Source organism: Corticium candelabrum, chromosome 14 (genome assembly GCF_963422355.1).
Source record: "Corticium candelabrum chromosome 14, ooCorCand1.1, whole genome shotgun sequence".
NCBI lineage: Eukaryota > Metazoa > Porifera > Homoscleromorpha > Homosclerophorida > Plakinidae > Corticium > Corticium candelabrum.
In genome coordinates, this window is record NC_085098.1 from 4013952 (window position 1) to 4031672 (window position 17721).

Genomic DNA, 17721 nt, shown 5'->3' on the forward strand with positions numbered 1-17721 from the left:
GGATTATACTTTACAAAGCACTGACGAAGTTCAATAATTTATGGTGCCACGCGTCTATCAGACGAAAGTGATTTGACAGTCTACTATTATTGGCCAGTCATCTAGACTCGAGCTTCTTTTGAAATGGTGCCAAATCTTTGTCAGCAATACGAACTCTAACTATGTGAGTAACTTCACTTCTTCATTATCTGAGGGTCGTCCGTTTTGCTATATTATCCATCATTATTGACTGTGGATGATGTCTATGTATGGATGACATCTATAGACCTTCTGAAGAGACGATGGCCAGCAAATCTGATGCAGAAAATGACGATTTGGTCGGGATGTCGAAAATTAGGGGAGAGGGCTGGCTACGAGAGCTCGAGACTACAGTACTGTTGACCGTCAATGGTTATATTTATCCAGGTCATTGAGAAAGGCGCCCAAAAAATCCCTAGCACAATGCAGCAAATATCTGGAAAGCCGGAAAGCGCAGCCAACCTGGCCTGGCAGATCCTGTGTCTAAGGCGTAGCCGCGCCCCCAGACTCACGTGAGCCTGACAGTGTTCGGTTCCCGTATAAGAATTTCAGACTGGAGGCTAACTTGTTATACGGGAACCTCACACTGCCGCTCACGTGAGTCTGGGGACGCGGCTATCTAAGGCGAGACTAATGATCCCGTAATAAGTGGCGATCTGCGAGGGGACAAAGAAAACGTAGTCGATCGCTAGACCATTTGTACCTCGTCCGCAAATATCAGAGGTTAGACCTTCGTGTTTCTGCGAAGATTTTTTGGTCGTCGGACAGCGAGAGTAACCGTACACTCATGCCACCTCAAACGTTTATCCTAACTCGATAATCGCTTAATAAAATTGTGACAGTACGAAAGAATCAAGTAACGACGCATGCGTCGTCTGCAAACATGTCTCTCTGGGATCGCGTCGTTCGTCTTCGTCTCAATCCCATCTTTGCAACAACCGATTCTGCGCAGAAGGAGCTGTTGGTCATCGGAAACAGACTCGAAGTGCCTTTCGACGCCTTTTACTCTGCAGTGCCTGCTGACGTTACCAAAGTAAGCGTCTCGTGGTCGCACGGTCTGGACGTCACACTGCCAGACTCCAACAGCACGTCTGAAGAGAATGTAATCGACTACAATCAAGGAGTGGTCGTGCACGTTGCTTCGCGCACTCCGAGCGAGACGATTGGTGATCGCAAGGTAAGAGTTCTCGAGATTTCATAATTTCCGGGTAGTGGACGGTTGAGTTGAGTTTATTACATGAGCCTCAGAGGAGGGTCGCTAGAGTTTGCAGCGACCACGTGAGAAGTCGGCAACGCTTTGCGGATGTCGCTTTGTTGTTGCAGGTGCTTTCTTGAAGTGTACAGTACATACCCTGACACCTTAGTTAATTAACGTAATTAGTTAAAAGCGTTTGCTTTTTGTGGTGATGGCTCGAGGGGCAGGGTATGGGCGGGTTCACGTTGCTATGTAAGTACACCGCATGCGCAGCTGGATGCCTCGCACCCAGGACCTCATGCGCTGCCAGAGAAATTAGAATTTAAATTTTAATATTTAATTGTAACTTTTTCTAGGTTGTATTGTCTGAGGTGTAATGGGTATATTATTTCTGTGCGATATTAATAATAAATATAAATAAAACACGTACGAATATTTGATCTTACAACTCTAGTCAAACAAGTAATTTGTTTTTGTGGCCTAAGCTAGTTCTTTCGTTTAGAGTCTCAAAGTTTTTGACATAATAGGATAGTTGTGTTTTATTCATACTGTTTCTCAGGTGGCTTTTCGCTTCTTGGATTCGTCTCTGACAGAGTTGGCAACTGCACAGATTGCTGTCACAGTCATCGGATTGTCTATTCACGCCGACTTCACAAGAGATGGCAAAGTGAACTATGGCAGTGACATAGACAAACTGACATGGAAATGGGGATCGAATGAAAATGGTGGAATCGGTGCCATTATTTTAGTCAACAATGACGCTGATGGTCGTCGCAAGAGGACAGATGTAGATGATGACAAAATCAATGGGCCACTTGATCTTCAAGATATGAGCAAGATTGGAGTTAAGATGTCAGGACCAAAGGATCTACCTCACGATTACCGTATTCTTCTCCACACAAATGATGATACTTCACAGAAAATAAGAGTGTTTGAATTCAGTCGGCGTGGTCGCACGTCATCAGAGGTTATTGGTCCTGCAAGAGCATCAAAAGATATCACACGAATGTGGAAAGGAAATGAAAAGGTGGAGCTTGTTGTGGAGGGTTTGGACTACCCAGATATTGGTTTTGATGGCTCTGGATACATTCATTTGTCTGTCATTGAGGTAGGTTAGATTGCTAGGTTAGAGGATACTGTGAGGGACAGGAAGATAAGGAGATACACAGCTACAATACGGGCCTGCAGAGACTGACTGATAGGATAGAGAATGAGACAGATAGGGACTCAGGAGACAGACGGACACATACACACGCACGCGCATGTGCACCCACACACACACAGAGGCAAGCAAGTGGATGGACAGATGAACGGGTGGTAGATCTAAACAGACAGACATCCAGAACACATTGAGGGTCTGATCTGTCTACGTCTTCTAGGACTACATGACTATCTACCAGGATAGCTTTGTGTTCCGAATGGCACCATGGATTATGACTCCCAACACCCTCAAGCCTAAGAAGGTCTTTGTAGCCGAAATGAAAAGTGGCGACAATTCTAAATTTATCAATGAATTGAAGCAACTCGTCAAAGCTGCAGGCGTGCCTCTTGAAGTTGTTGGCCCAAAACTGAACAAACGAGATCGATGGATGCAGGTAGACAAACCTGCTCGCAACAGAAGAGAACACATTGTTATTGCATTTTTCTCTAATAGGATGAGATAGAGTTGGGATACTCTAGTGCACCACACAAAACCTTTAGCGTCGTACTTGATTCTCCTCGTGATCGTGGCCTCAAGAAGTACCCAAAATCTCAGTTGTTGGTATTGGTTTTGCTATATATATGTGTGTAGCGGTTTGATGTGATCTGTGTGAATTTAATGTGAAGGGACCTGATTTTGGATATGTAACTCGAGGTGGAGGTAAAGCAAATTCACTGGACTCGTTTGGAAATCTGGAAGTGAGTCCACCCGTTGAGGGTTACCCACTGGGAAGGATCATTTTTGGTGGTCCAACTGACTAGTAAGTGTTTGTATTTGTATATGAGCTATTCATGTAATCTGCAATTTGTAATATTTTTATCGAATTATAAATTATTGGCAAGCGAAGCAAGCCTCTCTCTTGTCATGTCATTTGAGGTCAAGATATATTTTATTTATATATTTATATATTTATATACGTACGTCAGCACTTGTTATATGGATTTATGGCAAAACGGAAAGACGGATCGACGAAATGACGATGCCAGATGAATACAATTTTGACTCCGTAACATAAGCGCTAAAAATTGAAGCAAGGGATCCCTTTTGAGGGGTCGACTCAATTGTAATTTCTTGGTGAGAAGAGTGAAATGCCTCTCAATTTTGTTTCCTACGCGACTAATAAGGAAATAACACTGATGCATGACAAGGAATTGAAAGAAAAAGCTAGAAGAGAAAAGTCTGTTTTCTGAGTTTCCGCGCGTTAGCTTGACAGAAATTATTGCTACGTAACCATTGTTATGCCATTGTTATGCGACTAGCTAAGTAAGTGAGACAATTTAAGCATGAACAAAGAATTGAAGACAACTAGAAGAACAGCAACTGAAAGTCTGTTTTCTGAGTTCCCGTGTTTGTTTGACAGAAACTATTGGCAACCATTGTTACGCGAACAGGTAAAGACAGAACACCATCGCTCGCCACAAACACAATGTTAACCGAGCATTTACTAGTATTCAGGGAATTTTATTTAATTAATTTACATCACACTTGTGTGCAGCCAAGACATTGAGATGAGACAGACACAATGATATTGCATGACAGACACGTATGTAGGTGGACAGACAGGAAGGCTCATAGACAGCCACACAGACAAACAGATGGGCAGACTTTCTTTATTTTGAATCAAACTATGAAAGTGCAGTATCAACTCTAAAATCTGACTAAGCAGTCTGCAGCAATTAATTGGTGTATGTGGCACTGAGTATCCACATAAAAACAGACAGACATACAGACAGACAGATTATTTTATTGTTACATATCCTTTACTTGTACACATCCTAAACTTCTATGATAAACCAGTCCTTCACAGCAAAATACTTTAAAACATTAGTGGACTTGGATCTGTACATTAAAGTCAAAAAGCTTGCCCATGTCATTCTTTGTTTCTGAAACTCTTGACAACTTTTCCAGGATTACTTTTGCATTGCATCTTTGAAGAATCAAAGAGAACCGTTTCCTCCAAAAAGTTCTGAATTGTTCTGCACTACGAAAGGGGTCCTCCTCCATACAGACAGACAGACAGACAGACAGACAGACAGACTTGTAACAAGCAAGCAGACAGACGACTACGTTTTTTGCAAAAGGAAAATTGCCAACACATAGTTGTAGCCAAAGTATCAGACTAAGAAAAATAAACAAACGTGTTGTTGTATATGAATATCTTCCGGATGACGCCAAATTGAAAGTTTGTCATTGTGACTGTGTACTTGCAGCTATCCAGAGAGACGCATGATGAAAGAAGTAAGAGATTTCTTGTTAGCACAACGAGTACAAGCACCTATTCAAATATTTTCTGACTGGCTGTCAGTCGGTCATGTGGATGAATTCATGTCATTTGTTCCGGCTGACAAGTCAAAATATCCCAAAGTTGAGCAATTGTTTTTAGTTGTGTTAAGATATTTATGGCAGTTATGTTTCATAGGGATTCAAGATGTTGCTTGCAAGTCCTGCTGCTTGCTACAAATTGCTTGAAGAGCTGATTCGTGATGGCCATGGAGACAAGAAAATGTTTCAAGGCCACAGGCGCTGGACTAGTGAGGATGCAACGACCACAGCAAATGAGTTGGTGGAAGATAAACGTTTGCGCAGAGAGAATAAGACAATACAGGTATGTTGAGTGATATTTTATTGTTGGTAGTAGTTAGCTACCCATTGTTGTAAAAGACAGTTGTGGTGAGGGACCGAAGAATGTGACAAACGTGATGAACACAGACACTGACGAATGGACAGTAGTCTATAAAATATACAAACAAACAGACAGACAGACAGACTTACAGACATTAACATTCTTGTATACTTTACTGTTGATTAAAACTGTCTTATCCAAGGACAATGTATATTTCGAAAGATTCGAATTTTGATGAAAGCAGTAAGTCTTCAAATTGGTATCTCAGCAAAATATTAGTTCGTAGCATGTTGTGTGTGTGTGTGTGTGTGTGTGTGTGTGTGTGTGTGTGTGTGTGTGTGTGTGTGTGTGTGCCGGCATGCTTTTAAGTTTATGTTCATACATGTTACACGCAATGCTTTTACAGGAGCACCTCACAGCTAGGTTGGAAGTATACAGTCATTAGGAGAGACAACACGCATTACTAGACTATAAATCTGACGTCACGAGCATTTGCACTGACCACCGAGGCGGTTGCTCTGTTTTCTAAATTTTAGTGCATGTAAAAATAACTCTTGCAGGAGAGGCTTAAATTATCACTCCACAGACATAGATCTAATGCGACCAAGTGAACAACATGCTACCAAGCACAAACATCTGAAACCATTCGAACACAAAAAGTAATGAGTTTACATATAATAAAAAATAGTGCCAATGTGTATACCAATGCATTGTAAACTAATGTTAGTACCTAGCCTTTGTTATGGCTTTCCTGACATGCATGGGAGGCTTATTTGTGGTGCTGTTTTTGCATGTGAGGACTTAGTACCTTATCTGTGCTATTACATGTATTTCTCACATGTAGCAGGAGGGTCTCTGAAAGGCCTCGAAGGGTACCACATAGGCTAAGATCACAAATTTTATGCATTGTCTCTGATACTACCTGACCACTTAGACGAATCACAGAGTTGTATACAACCTCTGATACTGACTCGTTTTTAGTTACAGTTATTGGCCTCACAGGCTAACTCTGACTAATTAATTGATCACTGTGCCAATGCAACTGACAGACAAGAGTGTGTAAAATTGAGATGATGTGCAGTGGATTAGTTGGAATTGTTTGTGTGACATACAGGGCCACATAGACTGGAATCGAGATGTCTTGAAGCGAGAGCTAAAGTTAGATGAGTCTGATATCATTGACCTGCCAGCTCTATTCACCATGGAAGAAGGTGGTGCCGGAGCCTACTTCCCTGACATGGTCAACTTGCTGGTCCTTGACACCCATCTTGGTATTCCCAAACCATTTGGTCCCAAGGTTCGTGGTAAGTGTGCCTTCGAGACACACGTCAACTCCTTGCTCAATCCTCTGGGTCTCACATGCCATTACATTGATGATTGGGATTCATATCATGTGCTGAGTGGTGAGGTGCACTGTGGTACGAATACACTTCGGACACCATTTGAACATAAATGGTGGGAGATTCAACCTGCAGCCAGAGTAGAGTGACTTCTCAAAAACTGGTTAGGTCTGGTATGTCGTGAGATGCTGTTTGACATAATTCAGGCCTGGGGCCGATGTTGAACATGGTTTGCTGTCTAATGTAGCTGTAGTCGTTAAGCTGTTCAAATTAACTAAACTGGATGTTAAAAAGAAGTGTGTTGTGAGTATTCTTGTCACAGTGTTTGTTGAGTGTTATTGCCAGGTCATCCACTGATAACAATGGTTTTTTTGTTTTGTTTCATGGATACAACTTGTTGCTGTAACAGCAAATGTGTGAAGAGGCAAGGCATGTGTAACCAGGAAAATCTCAACTTGTTGTATATGAGACCCTACAGTAACAATAGGTTGCCGTCCTAGTGACTTGGACACTGCAATAGATGTAGGATACATAGGAGGTCAGTATTGAACAAGACAATCCACAATTGGTGTCTTCTCGGTTGGTATGAGTTACGTTGCAGACACTAACCGCACAGACTACTTCCTTTTGTTATTATCCATCTTTCAAGTGTTTAAAGCTAGACAGTCATTGGAGAGCGCAATTCTCTAACAAGGCAACTCAGCTGCAGGAGCCGACCCTTCAAGAGGGTATTGTACTGTACCCAGATCAGATGAATCCCAAATATTTGTGCCTTTGATGCTTGTCTAGTAAAACAGTTGTACACCATCTTGAGAGAAATGTTTGGCCTTTGCTATCAGGCAGAAAACCAAAGAAAGGTCTTTGAAACATATGATTGGTCAATATTGTTGTCAAGTTCTAGCTGCCGTCAAAGTTATCCTGTGATCTATTTCTATGAAGGGCATGATACAGATAATGAATTTCTGTGCTAGATAGCTTTAGAATTTAACGAAGATGTTGGCTTATAGTAGTAGACAATGGACAGACAAGAAGAGACAACTAAATTAATCAATCAATCAATCAATCACTGGTCCCACAGACTGTACTACTGTAACTCTAGTAGCGCATGCACACTCAGGTTAATAAAAATTGCACCTCATTGTTAGGATTTGATTAACAAATTAACTTTCTTGGGAATACACTACTGCACAGCCTGGCCATTCTTTAACTTCCCGCTTATTATCATGCATGATGATACTTAGCTGTAGGGGCATAGGAAGTGACTGGTCCTGCCTAACGCGCGCTAATGGGTGGGGCAACGCTGCGCGCTAGTAGATGGGTAGGGCAACACTATCATAGTTCACATCTCTCGGGAACTTTGATAGTCTCGACTCCATGTCACATCTCGAGATGTATTTTACAAGCAGTCGAGACCCACACACAGACACACACACACACAAACACCACAGGCACACTTCTCGAATCTGGGTCTGTTAGCCTCGCAGTTCAGTACTTCAAAGTATGGAAAGTAATGGTCTGGCTGCATGAGGTGATCCCACAATCACCAATATATTGCTTATTCGATCGGCTATACCCGTAAAACGGAAGTTGATGCCATTGAGCATCTGGCGAAAGTGGTCTTTTCGAATATTGGTCCGGCCATGGCTAGACCAGCTGGACCGCATCCTACGCCTATGAGCTGGACAAAGACAACCAGAGGGCCTTGCATGCATGTAGTGCATCCTCAAACAAATGCAGTCCATTGTAGATGCGCTGAACAAAATGTGATACCTACTGTGTAATAGACATGCACACTAGTGCATGCTACACCATCGAAATCAACAGATCTAGATGCAGATGCACCAGTTCAGCATATCAGTACAAATACATTTCCATACCTTTCGTTCATCAATCTGCTTCCACTAAACTTTTGACATTTTCCAGCATCTGACGTTGATACTTCCTAGAGTTTTCAATAAGCGTGCCTTGAAGAAACAACTTTCCCAGCCAAGGAAAATATAATCGATAGCGACAAGTCAACACAGAGTTTGCATCCGAAGACTCAGTGTGAAACACAATCGCCGAAAAGTCAACCCAACTCGATGTATTAACGGTAACAGCAGAATCAAACATATTGCTTAGAATGACGACCTCAGACTCCACCATATCCGCCAGCAACCCGATGGAATGAGTCTGTTGCTTTCCTCTAAATTTCCACTCAATTATCTCGCGAGATCGCATGAACCGATCGACCAACGTTGGTGGATCGACATATAGAGGATGAATTTTGTGGAAGTAGGTCTCGACGTCGGCCAGGATTCTGAATGTCTTGCGGCTCGGTGCGTCGATAGCGACGTGATCTTCGAGGTTGACGGTGAGAACGGGACGTGAGGAATAGCGCCAAGCGAAGGCAACCGCTGCAACCAGCACGGCAACTCTGACGAGCTGTTTCAACATCGGATGTCAAGTGAAGGCGTGACGGAGACGCACAAAATGTTGACAAGATCCGGTTTGCGAGATATCAACCATAACAAGAGAACATCAGCTAGCGTGCGTTAAAGGCACGCCCATAGGCAAATTTGGTCTTCTAGCTAAACCCTTGCTTTGTTACTGTGCTGCTGTATGTCTGGATGTACTCTAAATAATGACTGATAAGAGCTGCTTTTGTGAATTTTATGTTTACATATGGACTTCACATGGCTAGGCTGTCAGTGTCCCGTCTTTCCGTGATTCTAGGACCTTTGTTCTTCATTATCTGTGTGAGACAAGACGAGTCGTTATAGAATGCTGTATTGTAGGTTATCCTAAGTTATCTCGCCGTTTTCGGTGAGTAACGACCACAACAGTTACTCTGTACGATGTAAAAAGCTAGCGCGCGTTAAAGGAACGCCCACAGCCAAATTTGGCTTGTAACTAGCAAGGCAGTCAAAACGTAACGGTAACTAAAGTCAGACGTCTCCAATTGGTAATAAACCTTACTCTGAGACACTTCACTCTAACCCTATTAGCTAAGACTCTGCCAGCGACTAACGTTCACACTTCCTACCTGCAAAGCAGTCACAAGATAGTAGACTTTCACGCATTCTGCTTGACTCCATATCGAGCGAAATCGTAGCAGTTACGAAATGTGGCAACGCTGGCTAGTCAATCAACTAGCCCCATCGAACGCCGCCTCTACCTCCTCACTTCGGCTGATTTGCGCCAGGCAAGCACGCGTAAGCGTTGCTTCCACCACGGGAAAGCACGAAAGTTTATAATAAAAAGAGTCACAAACACTCAAGACGGTATCCAGATCTAAATTTTAGTCTCAGACCTTAGTTAACCCCGCCCTTAACATACCGGCGGGGAAGGGTCTGGCTACGCGAGACTAATCCGGTGAGTAGAGGGACGTGGTAAAAATACGGGGCTTTGAAAGTGCTTTTTGGCATTCAGTACCGCCCAGGTGGCGCTGCGCTAGCTTTCTACCTCGTCTGCTGGCGCGCTTGTGGCTTGTGCTGGGTAGTCAGTCACTCATTTATTGTTCTTTCCTTTTAGTTTTTGTGCGTTTGGGGACCGCGCGAACGCGAATCCCCCCTAACAAAAATTACGCGCTCGAGTTTCCCACATTTGGGGAAATCGCAGGCTTCAGCCCAACCGAAGTGCAATGGATGGGCCTCGACCTGGAGAGGTGGCCTGATTGATCACCACACTCCCCGCGCCAGGTAAGTGAAGAGGAGAGGTCCAGCGCGCTATATATACCCTACGGGTAAAATGAATATTGTGGGTCGACATTTTCTAAAACCAAATTTTATGTCACTTAATCTGTTTCATACTTTTATGTCCCTGAATCTGTTTCATATTGTTAGTTTGGTTACATCATCCGTGTCCTTAGCTTAGTAAATCCAGTCAAAGTGCTACAAAGTAAGGAAAATGCTTGGAAGAAAATCTCGGCTTGGAGATGAAAGTCGACGAAATCCCTTAGAAATCCAGTTCACGAGACAGAGTAGCCACAGCCTCGTGCTTGTGGATGGAACCATTTGCAATTTTTCCTACAATTTGGGGGGGGGCAGCAAGAATGCAACATAATACAAACGTGCAGATACACGCAACAAATCTGGCAGTTCACTACTAGTAGTCAAGCCATCAATGGCTGGTAGTCACACAACTGTACAACAATTTACATGTACACTACACACAGTAAAGACCGACATCCACTAGAAAATCACTCACTGTCATCGACAACTGAGATCAGAGTGCTCTGCGACGAATGCCTTATATTATTACCCATCATCGGTGGGTCTGGGTCTGGAATCGGTCCTGTGTGAGAGTACGCGTCGTCCTGGGGGTCTTGTTGAGATATAATCATCTGAGGGTTTACAGACTCCTCTATTGCTTCATCCAAATTGTTGTATTCATCGAGTGTCAGTCTGAGTTCTTTGGCCCACTGGAGAATGTCGCGTACAAGAGTCACTGCACCGAGTGCCTTCAGAGTGTCACAAAAGTCAGAGACCGTCAGTTGCGGTTTGAATTTTTCCAACTCGTAAAACAGCGCACGACTGAAATCATCGACGTGTCTAAAAAAACTGACCTCTAGCTTCATTCCGACTTCCCGCTGTGCACCGAGCTCGGCTAACAGCTGCTGGAAGTATGCGGGGTTGTTCTTATTTGCTAATTCGCAGCCAACCATAAGAATTATTTCATCTGGTAGATCGCAAACATACTTAATTGTATCTGCAATAAAAGTACGATAGTATCAGATGCATGTACAGCGGTGCACTGAAAAAATGAATCCAAGCACTGAGCAGCAGAGTTCAATAGAGCACAAAGAGAGATAATCATGCACATCAAGAGACATGTACACAATGACAAGCAAAGTGTGATTTACAGAAGTCTGTGAAGGAAGAGACTGATGACTGGAGGAACAACTAGCCACATATACAGAAGCACAGACAAGTTAGCCAGAGCAATCAAGACAATTAAGTCCAGACAAAATACAAACTCTGGCAATAAGCCCAGAAATTATTCATAAATTTTGCAGTCCATAAAGCTGATATATACCGTATTTCTTCAATTAATTAAATGCTGCCCTCAAATAAAGGCCACCCTCGTTAAAATGCCGCAGCTGAGAGTACTGTACAGATAAAATATAAATGCTACCCTCAAATAAACACCGCATTTCATCTACTGCTCCTGTTTTGAAGGAAAAATCATACTTCTAGGAAGGCATACATGAGGCAAACTACGTGGGTACTGTTTCACCAAAATAGTGAAATTCATACCAGTAACTAAAAAAGGTAAGTGTTGTTCTCTTGATACCGTGCAACAAATCTACAGTGACATTCCAAAAGCACAGATAGAAAACCTTTAACAATTAAACGCCGCCCTCGTTTAGCAGTCGTGGTTGCAGTGCTAACTAAATAATAAACGCCATAAGGCGTTTAATCGAAGAAATACGGTAATCATAAACATCCACTAATGTCATTTCACTTCAAAACGTTGTGAGTGATGCCTATTTCCATACAGAACATGATCAGATCACATGAGAATTATATAATATGAGAATTATAATATAATCGTAGAGCTTCACCTTAACAATTAATTTCAAAATGTGTAGCATATTTGCATGCATCACGTGATCATGCAGCATGATGATGTAAAATCTAATGTGCACACACAGAAAACGGACAAACACAGATACACACAGAAACGGTGAATTCTGCAAACCTGGAGTGGGTCTGGGCAGATGCGAGGGTGCCCGTTTGCACCATTTGACGAGCCCAACAATGGTCAAAACCAGCAGTACAAACAAACTCGTAGTCACCGCGACGATCAACATCACCGAAGTATCACTTCCACCACCTTCATCCGGAGTATCCCAGCGTGAGGATGGACGGACGGGTGTACTAGTAGCTGGCCGACTGATGTCACTTGTTTTAGCCACAGATGTAGTAGACCGACGTGTACGCGTTTCTAACGACGTACTCGCGACGAGCGGAGACCGTCGGACGGCGACGGACGGTGTCGTCGATGCGACGGGCGATGCCGTCACGCACTGCAGTCTCTCACGGTCCCATTCCCGCCCGTCACTACAATGCAGCCATGAACACTGAATATCACTAGTCACATTACAACGACTCAGAACAATCACAAAAGGCGGACACTCGTGGCACTGATAACAATAGCCTTTATAAGAATACGTTTGTCCTTCAATACACGGTTGACACGCACAAATCTCGTCCGCGCGTCCATTTCCTGACGGACAGTCGGCACAGTCTAACCCATTGCCTATTGGATTGTCGACTCGAAATGGCGACGCCGACGCGGCGCCCAGCTTCGTCTAGGAATTCGCACCGAGTTTACGATGAATACGCGCATTTCGACACCGAAATCGTCGACTTACGTGTTGAACGACGAGTAGAATTGCGAGGAGGCGAGAGAAAGACGAGATAGGGTGTCGATTGCAACAGCATGATGAACTTGAAGTCGTAGTCATGCGACGTCTCGTGACCATGGCCGTCCGGTCTGACCTTCACGCCCCGTTCGGATCGTAGGACGTCTCTGTCTACACCCAAACGTAGCTATACACGCAGACTACCGATCTCAGACTGCTGAATGATCGAGGGTAACGTGTGTCTAAGATCGCGATCTATGCGGAAGCAGGAAAAGTAAAGGAAGTCGTGTATTTCAATGATCGCACAAATGACACTCTTTGTTCGCAATTTTTCCTTTCTCGTTGGCAAAACAATTTCTAATATGCTGCTCTTAAAAAATTTCTAAATTTGAAATATTAAATTTAAAATTAATTTAAGAAAAATTAAATTTGAAAATTTAATGCAAATTTTAACAAAAATAGAAACGATATAAAAAATTAATAAATTTAAGAAAATTGAAATTCGAAATTTAAAATGGCGAAAGACCCACTGACCATCAACGTCGTCTGGTCGTTTCAAAGGATTTAAAAAATTTTTGGTAATCAAGGGCGTTTGCATCAGGGACATTGACTAATAATCATATTATATGTTTTGATATCATATTTTATATTTATTATTTCTATTTTGATATCTGAGGTTTGCCAATATGTTAGACAAATTTATAATCACCAACTGCAAGATGGATAATTCAAAGCATCACATCAGCTGTAGATGATCTACTGCACGGTAGGATCAAATATTTTGCACATTAATTAATTTTTTTAAATAAACGAATTAAAAATCTGCTGTAATCTCTTTTACATCACTTTTTGTTAGCAATATGACAACATACAGGCTCAGCCTGATACAGGTCTGAAAACTAAAGGCATGGCAGCCACATGCATCGATGGCCAAGAATGATATGAGAGAGTGTCGAAACTGCAGACATACAATTACGTGATTGCTCTCAAAATGTTTGTGATAAACAAGCATTCCAATCCAATTTGCATCAAGCTTGTATATCTAACAGCATTTCAGGAAATACAGCGTTTCAATGTCCAGTGGATACTATTAATTAAAACAGCTGGTCACAGTCAGGTGTTCGATGTGCACCAACTGTGGCCTCAATTCGGCCACTGATGTGACCAATGGCCAACTCTGTATATCCCAACTCGGCGAGCTGTCTAGTTCGGGTCTCTCGATGTTCCATCATGTTTTCCTCCAGAAGACTTCCCGAGTAATGACTCACTTGTTCAGTCATCCTTTGAAGGTAGCCCTGATTGCCTTCGTCATTCCACTCCAGATTGTCAGTATGTGGAATAATCCTCAATGTTGATCCAGGGTATTTTGTCAAAAATTGCTCTTGCAATTCGCTGTTGTAGAGAGAATCTGGACCAGCCTGGGATATCATCTGGTCTGAATCAGGTGAAGTAACAGAAAGGCCCAGATTCATTGTCGTCTCAACACTTGGTAAGTCTGTAAAAATTTACATACATACTCTTAATTAAACTAAACAGCCTTAATAGGAATTGATACACTGTCTATATGACCAATTGCAATCAGAAGTAGTAAATCAAACAAAAAGTATTTCGTCGTCAAAGTTGTTTTAATGATAAAATGTCTATGTATCTACACCACTTGTGACTTTGCCACTATCACTGTATACCAACAAGAAATTTGACAACACAACAAGTAGCTATTTGTTGCTATTAGCAAACACTCAGACAAGTAAAATGTAGTCTTGTCTGTCTGTCTGTCTGTCTGTATGTCTGTGTGTCTGTCTGTCTGTCTATATGATTCAGGAACAGGTGCCAATGTCAAACTTGATTTCTCTCTGGCACACCCATCTAGTAGCGACACAGTGGTAAGAGCATCGAGAGAAGACAGCTTTGCAGCTGCAAAAAGAGAGAAAAATAAATAAATATTCAAATCAACAGCATCCAGGGTCATCCTTCATTCCTTTGATTTTTGAACATTTTGGTTGTTAGGGAAAAAAGGCAGGCAATTACTTGAACCAGCTGGCCAAGAGATCGAGAGATGTAAAAAGTGGATCAAGTGAAGCACAGTTTAGAGGATAGTGGAGCAAGAGACTATCAATATGCCTTCAGAAGTCCAATTCCAATGTAATAATGAAAAAGCTTAGAAGAATTACAGAGGGAAATGAAGAATTGGACAACAATGAAAGAGACATTCAGAACATCATTCATTACAGTTTTAGTAGTATTTGATCTGTATGTCTCAGTAGATGGACATTTAGCTTAGCAGTTTCTTTTTAACTATCTGTCTGTTTGTCTGTCTGTCTGTCTGTCTGTCTGTCTGCCTGTCAATTTGTCTGTTTCTCTGCATTTTTACTCTGCCAAAGTAATTAAACCAATTCCACATCAACTGATTCCTACTGGCCAAATATATCTATTTACTAGATTACCAATATTTTGAAATCAGCCCTGAACCTACACTAGCTTACACAATATTTTGACTATAAATATACTATCAAAATGTTCATACCTTCTGTTGATTCACAAAATACCCCTGAAAGCGAAACAATTAAATACATTTACCCATCACAAGGACATAAAGTCTTTACCTATGACTGTCAAATTAGCATACGTCACTGCAGTCCCAAACTGGTTCGTAGCCTCACATCTATAGCGTCCAGCCAGATTAACCGACACTTGCCTGATTACTAGCTCAGTGTCATTGATCTCTATGTTGTCATCTAATTCGAGAGAATGTCCATCTTTCAACCAAGTAATAGCTGGGGTTGGATACCCATCAGCTACACATCGTAATGCCACTTCGTTTCCGACACGAGCAAATCCATTCTCAAGAGGTGATGTGAAACGTGGAGGACCTAAACATATGCATAATCAAAATTCAGGTAACACTGAAATGCGCGCCTTACACAAAACTAAAAAATTAATGCATAATAAAAAAGCCAAAGTAGGAGACAAACAGACACAAGACCAGACATAACACGTACCCTTATCACTGTTTTTGTGTCTATCTCATGTGTTTTTGCAAGGTTCATTTTCTGCAACTATCTATCTATCTATCTATCTATATATATATATATATATATATATATATATATATATATATATATATATATATATATATGTTGCATACCCTCCTTTGCTTTACAGAAAGTGTGCAACAGATGACAGTGCATAAGTGCACGACACACTATTATAGCCTTCTGATTGATCACTACCTGATGCTAGATAACCTGTCTAACCTCTAACATAAATCTACCCACTAAAGTTTAACCTAGAATGCAAATACAATGCATGTACTCCAGGTTCTCCATTAAGAAAAGTCATGCAGTGCCCATATACATGCAGTCCGATCGAGTGTAACATGACCATAGAGTTAATGAGCATGAAGTTAGTATAGAAATACACGACACAAGTATATTTTTCATAGTAGTCACACAAGCCTCAACAACTCGGTCAAATAGTAATCCACACACTAATTAAGCCTTTTCAAATACTGCACAGGTCTTGAGAGGTATACGTACTTAATTAATTAATTTATAGCAGCACTGCTACAAATTTTAACGCTTATAATTAAAAGTATAATCAACTATATAAACACAGTTTGATCATAATACCTACAATTTTTACTACAATATTTCTACTTCTATAAAATTACCTGCATCATCACTATTGAGTCGTAATGAATAATTGATACCTCTGCTCTTTCTCCTTCTCACTTCATTAAATTAATTTAAAAAGTAATGAGTAATCACCAGAAACATTGTGAGAAATGCATGTTACCCTTCCATATAATAACAGCTGATAATCCTGCGATTATTATAAGAATAAGTAATGAAGACACGACAACACTTGTGAGCATTGTATTATTAAGGCCGTCTAAAGAGTTGCTTTCATGTTGGTTTGAATCCCAAAAAACAGCATCAGAGCGTGATCCTAAACTTGTAAATTGATTAGTTTCTTGAAGATCCACTAATGTTGATCGGTCTGCTGAGACAAACCCTGTGTTGTCGCTTTCCTCATAATCTTTCTCGTCATACTCTATATGGTTAGTATCATAAGACATCGAGTGATCACTTAATTGATACAAAAGACTTCTAGCCTCACCTTTTTGGATGTTTGTGCGAATGCACACACATTGAGTATCTTGACTCGCTGTGCAAGGCCGTGATACAGTCTCTGTTGTGAGACATTTCGAGCAAGGCATGCATGACTCATAGCCAAGGAGACTTGAGTAGTTGTGATCATTAGTACACAGCTCACATTGTGTGTCCCGATGTCCATGACACTGGGCTCGCACACCACTGCCAACTGGACAAGGGGAAGGAGAAACTAAACTACAACTATGAAAAGCTCTAGACACCTAAATCATAAAACAAGACCATTTACTAGCTGCTAAAATGCGCATAAAATATTTTAGACCTCAATAATTAATTAACACAAGCAAACTCGTGCACATAGCCTATATATATATATATATATATATATATATATATATATATATATATATATATATATATATATACACAAACACCATGCAATAAATTAACATTCTGAAAGTGAACGTAGTTTAGTATCTAGATGATTAGATCACTTTCAATGTCATATCGATCCATATGCACAGCGAAAAGAAAACCTTTGTCAGCAATGCTGCCTCCAACAGTATCCAAGTAGCTGCTACTCGAGAAGCGGCAAGATGTCCAAACTTCATTCCGGAAATTTCAATTTTCTGTAGACACAAGTTCAAGAGCAACGCATGCCTACTAACGTGATTCTCTAAAATCGAGCGCTGAGAGTACTGTTACACACTTCTTCACATCGGTTCACGTCCAACACGTGAAGAACAAGCTATACTTTAGTACATACTGCACTGGACGCTGATAGATCGCACGGCGCGACTTATTAGAGGACTGGCTACGCGAGGCTAACCCTAACTCAGAGCTGTGACGTCAAATAACTATGTTGCAACTGTGTCTCTAGATA

General features: G+C 41.5%; 4 protein-coding genes and 1 non-coding gene across 6 annotated transcripts; 1 reads left to right on the forward strand and 4 right to left on the reverse strand.

The window, feature by feature from the left end:
- Positions 1 to 637: 637 nt before the first annotated feature.
- On the forward strand, positions 638 to 6701 carry LOC134189720 (protein-arginine deiminase type-1-like). Its single transcript, XM_062658081.1, has 8 exons — positions 638 to 1195; positions 1773 to 2321; positions 2593 to 2808; positions 2868 to 2975; positions 3041 to 3174; positions 4625 to 4778; positions 4834 to 5019; positions 6152 to 6701. The coding sequence occupies exons 1-8, from the start codon at positions 902 to 904 to the stop codon at positions 6524 to 6526; spliced, it is 2016 nt and encodes a 671-aa protein (XP_062514065.1). The 5' UTR covers positions 638 to 901; the 3' UTR covers positions 6527 to 6701.
- Positions 6702 to 8120: 1419 nt separating this feature from the next.
- Positions 8121 to 8851, reverse strand: LOC134190106 (uncharacterized). Its single transcript, XM_062658531.1, has one exon. The coding sequence runs from the start codon at positions 8811 to 8813 to the stop codon at positions 8265 to 8267; it is 549 nt and encodes a 182-aa protein (XP_062514515.1). The 5' UTR covers positions 8814 to 8851; the 3' UTR covers positions 8121 to 8264.
- A 1050-nt stretch (positions 8852 to 9901) lies between these two features.
- LOC134190442 (U1 spliceosomal RNA) lies at positions 9902 to 10065 on the reverse strand. Its single transcript, XR_009971632.1, has one exon. It is a non-coding gene; the product is annotated as a U1 spliceosomal RNA (small nuclear RNA).
- Positions 10066 to 10286: 221 nt separating this feature from the next.
- Positions 10287 to 12982, reverse strand: LOC134189760 (uncharacterized). Its single transcript, XM_062658131.1, has 3 exons — positions 12736 to 12982; positions 12060 to 12672; positions 10287 to 11066 (listed from the first exon to the last, which is right to left on the reverse strand). Exons 1-3 carry the CDS (start codon positions 12844 to 12846, stop codon positions 10558 to 10560), a joined length of 1233 nt encoding a protein of 410 aa, XP_062514115.1. The 5' UTR covers positions 12847 to 12982; the 3' UTR covers positions 10287 to 10557.
- A 696-nt stretch (positions 12983 to 13678) lies between these two features.
- Positions 13679 to 17640, reverse strand: LOC134190107 (uncharacterized). 2 transcript variants are annotated; one of them, XM_062658533.1, is made up of 8 exons: positions 17548 to 17640; positions 17375 to 17467; positions 16846 to 17101; positions 16522 to 16779; positions 16397 to 16456; positions 15330 to 15596; positions 15251 to 15274; positions 13679 to 14221 (listed from the first exon to the last, which is right to left on the reverse strand). In XM_062658533.1, exons 2-8 carry the CDS (start codon positions 17447 to 17449, stop codon positions 13821 to 13823), a joined length of 1341 nt encoding a protein of 446 aa, XP_062514517.1. In that variant the 5' UTR covers positions 17450 to 17467; positions 17548 to 17640; the 3' UTR covers positions 13679 to 13820. The 2 variants fall into 2 exon arrangements, with proteins under 2 accessions (XP_062514517.1, XP_062514516.1); XM_062658532.1 differs by having other exon boundaries at positions 17375 to 17640.
- Positions 17641 to 17721: the final 81 nt, after the last annotated feature.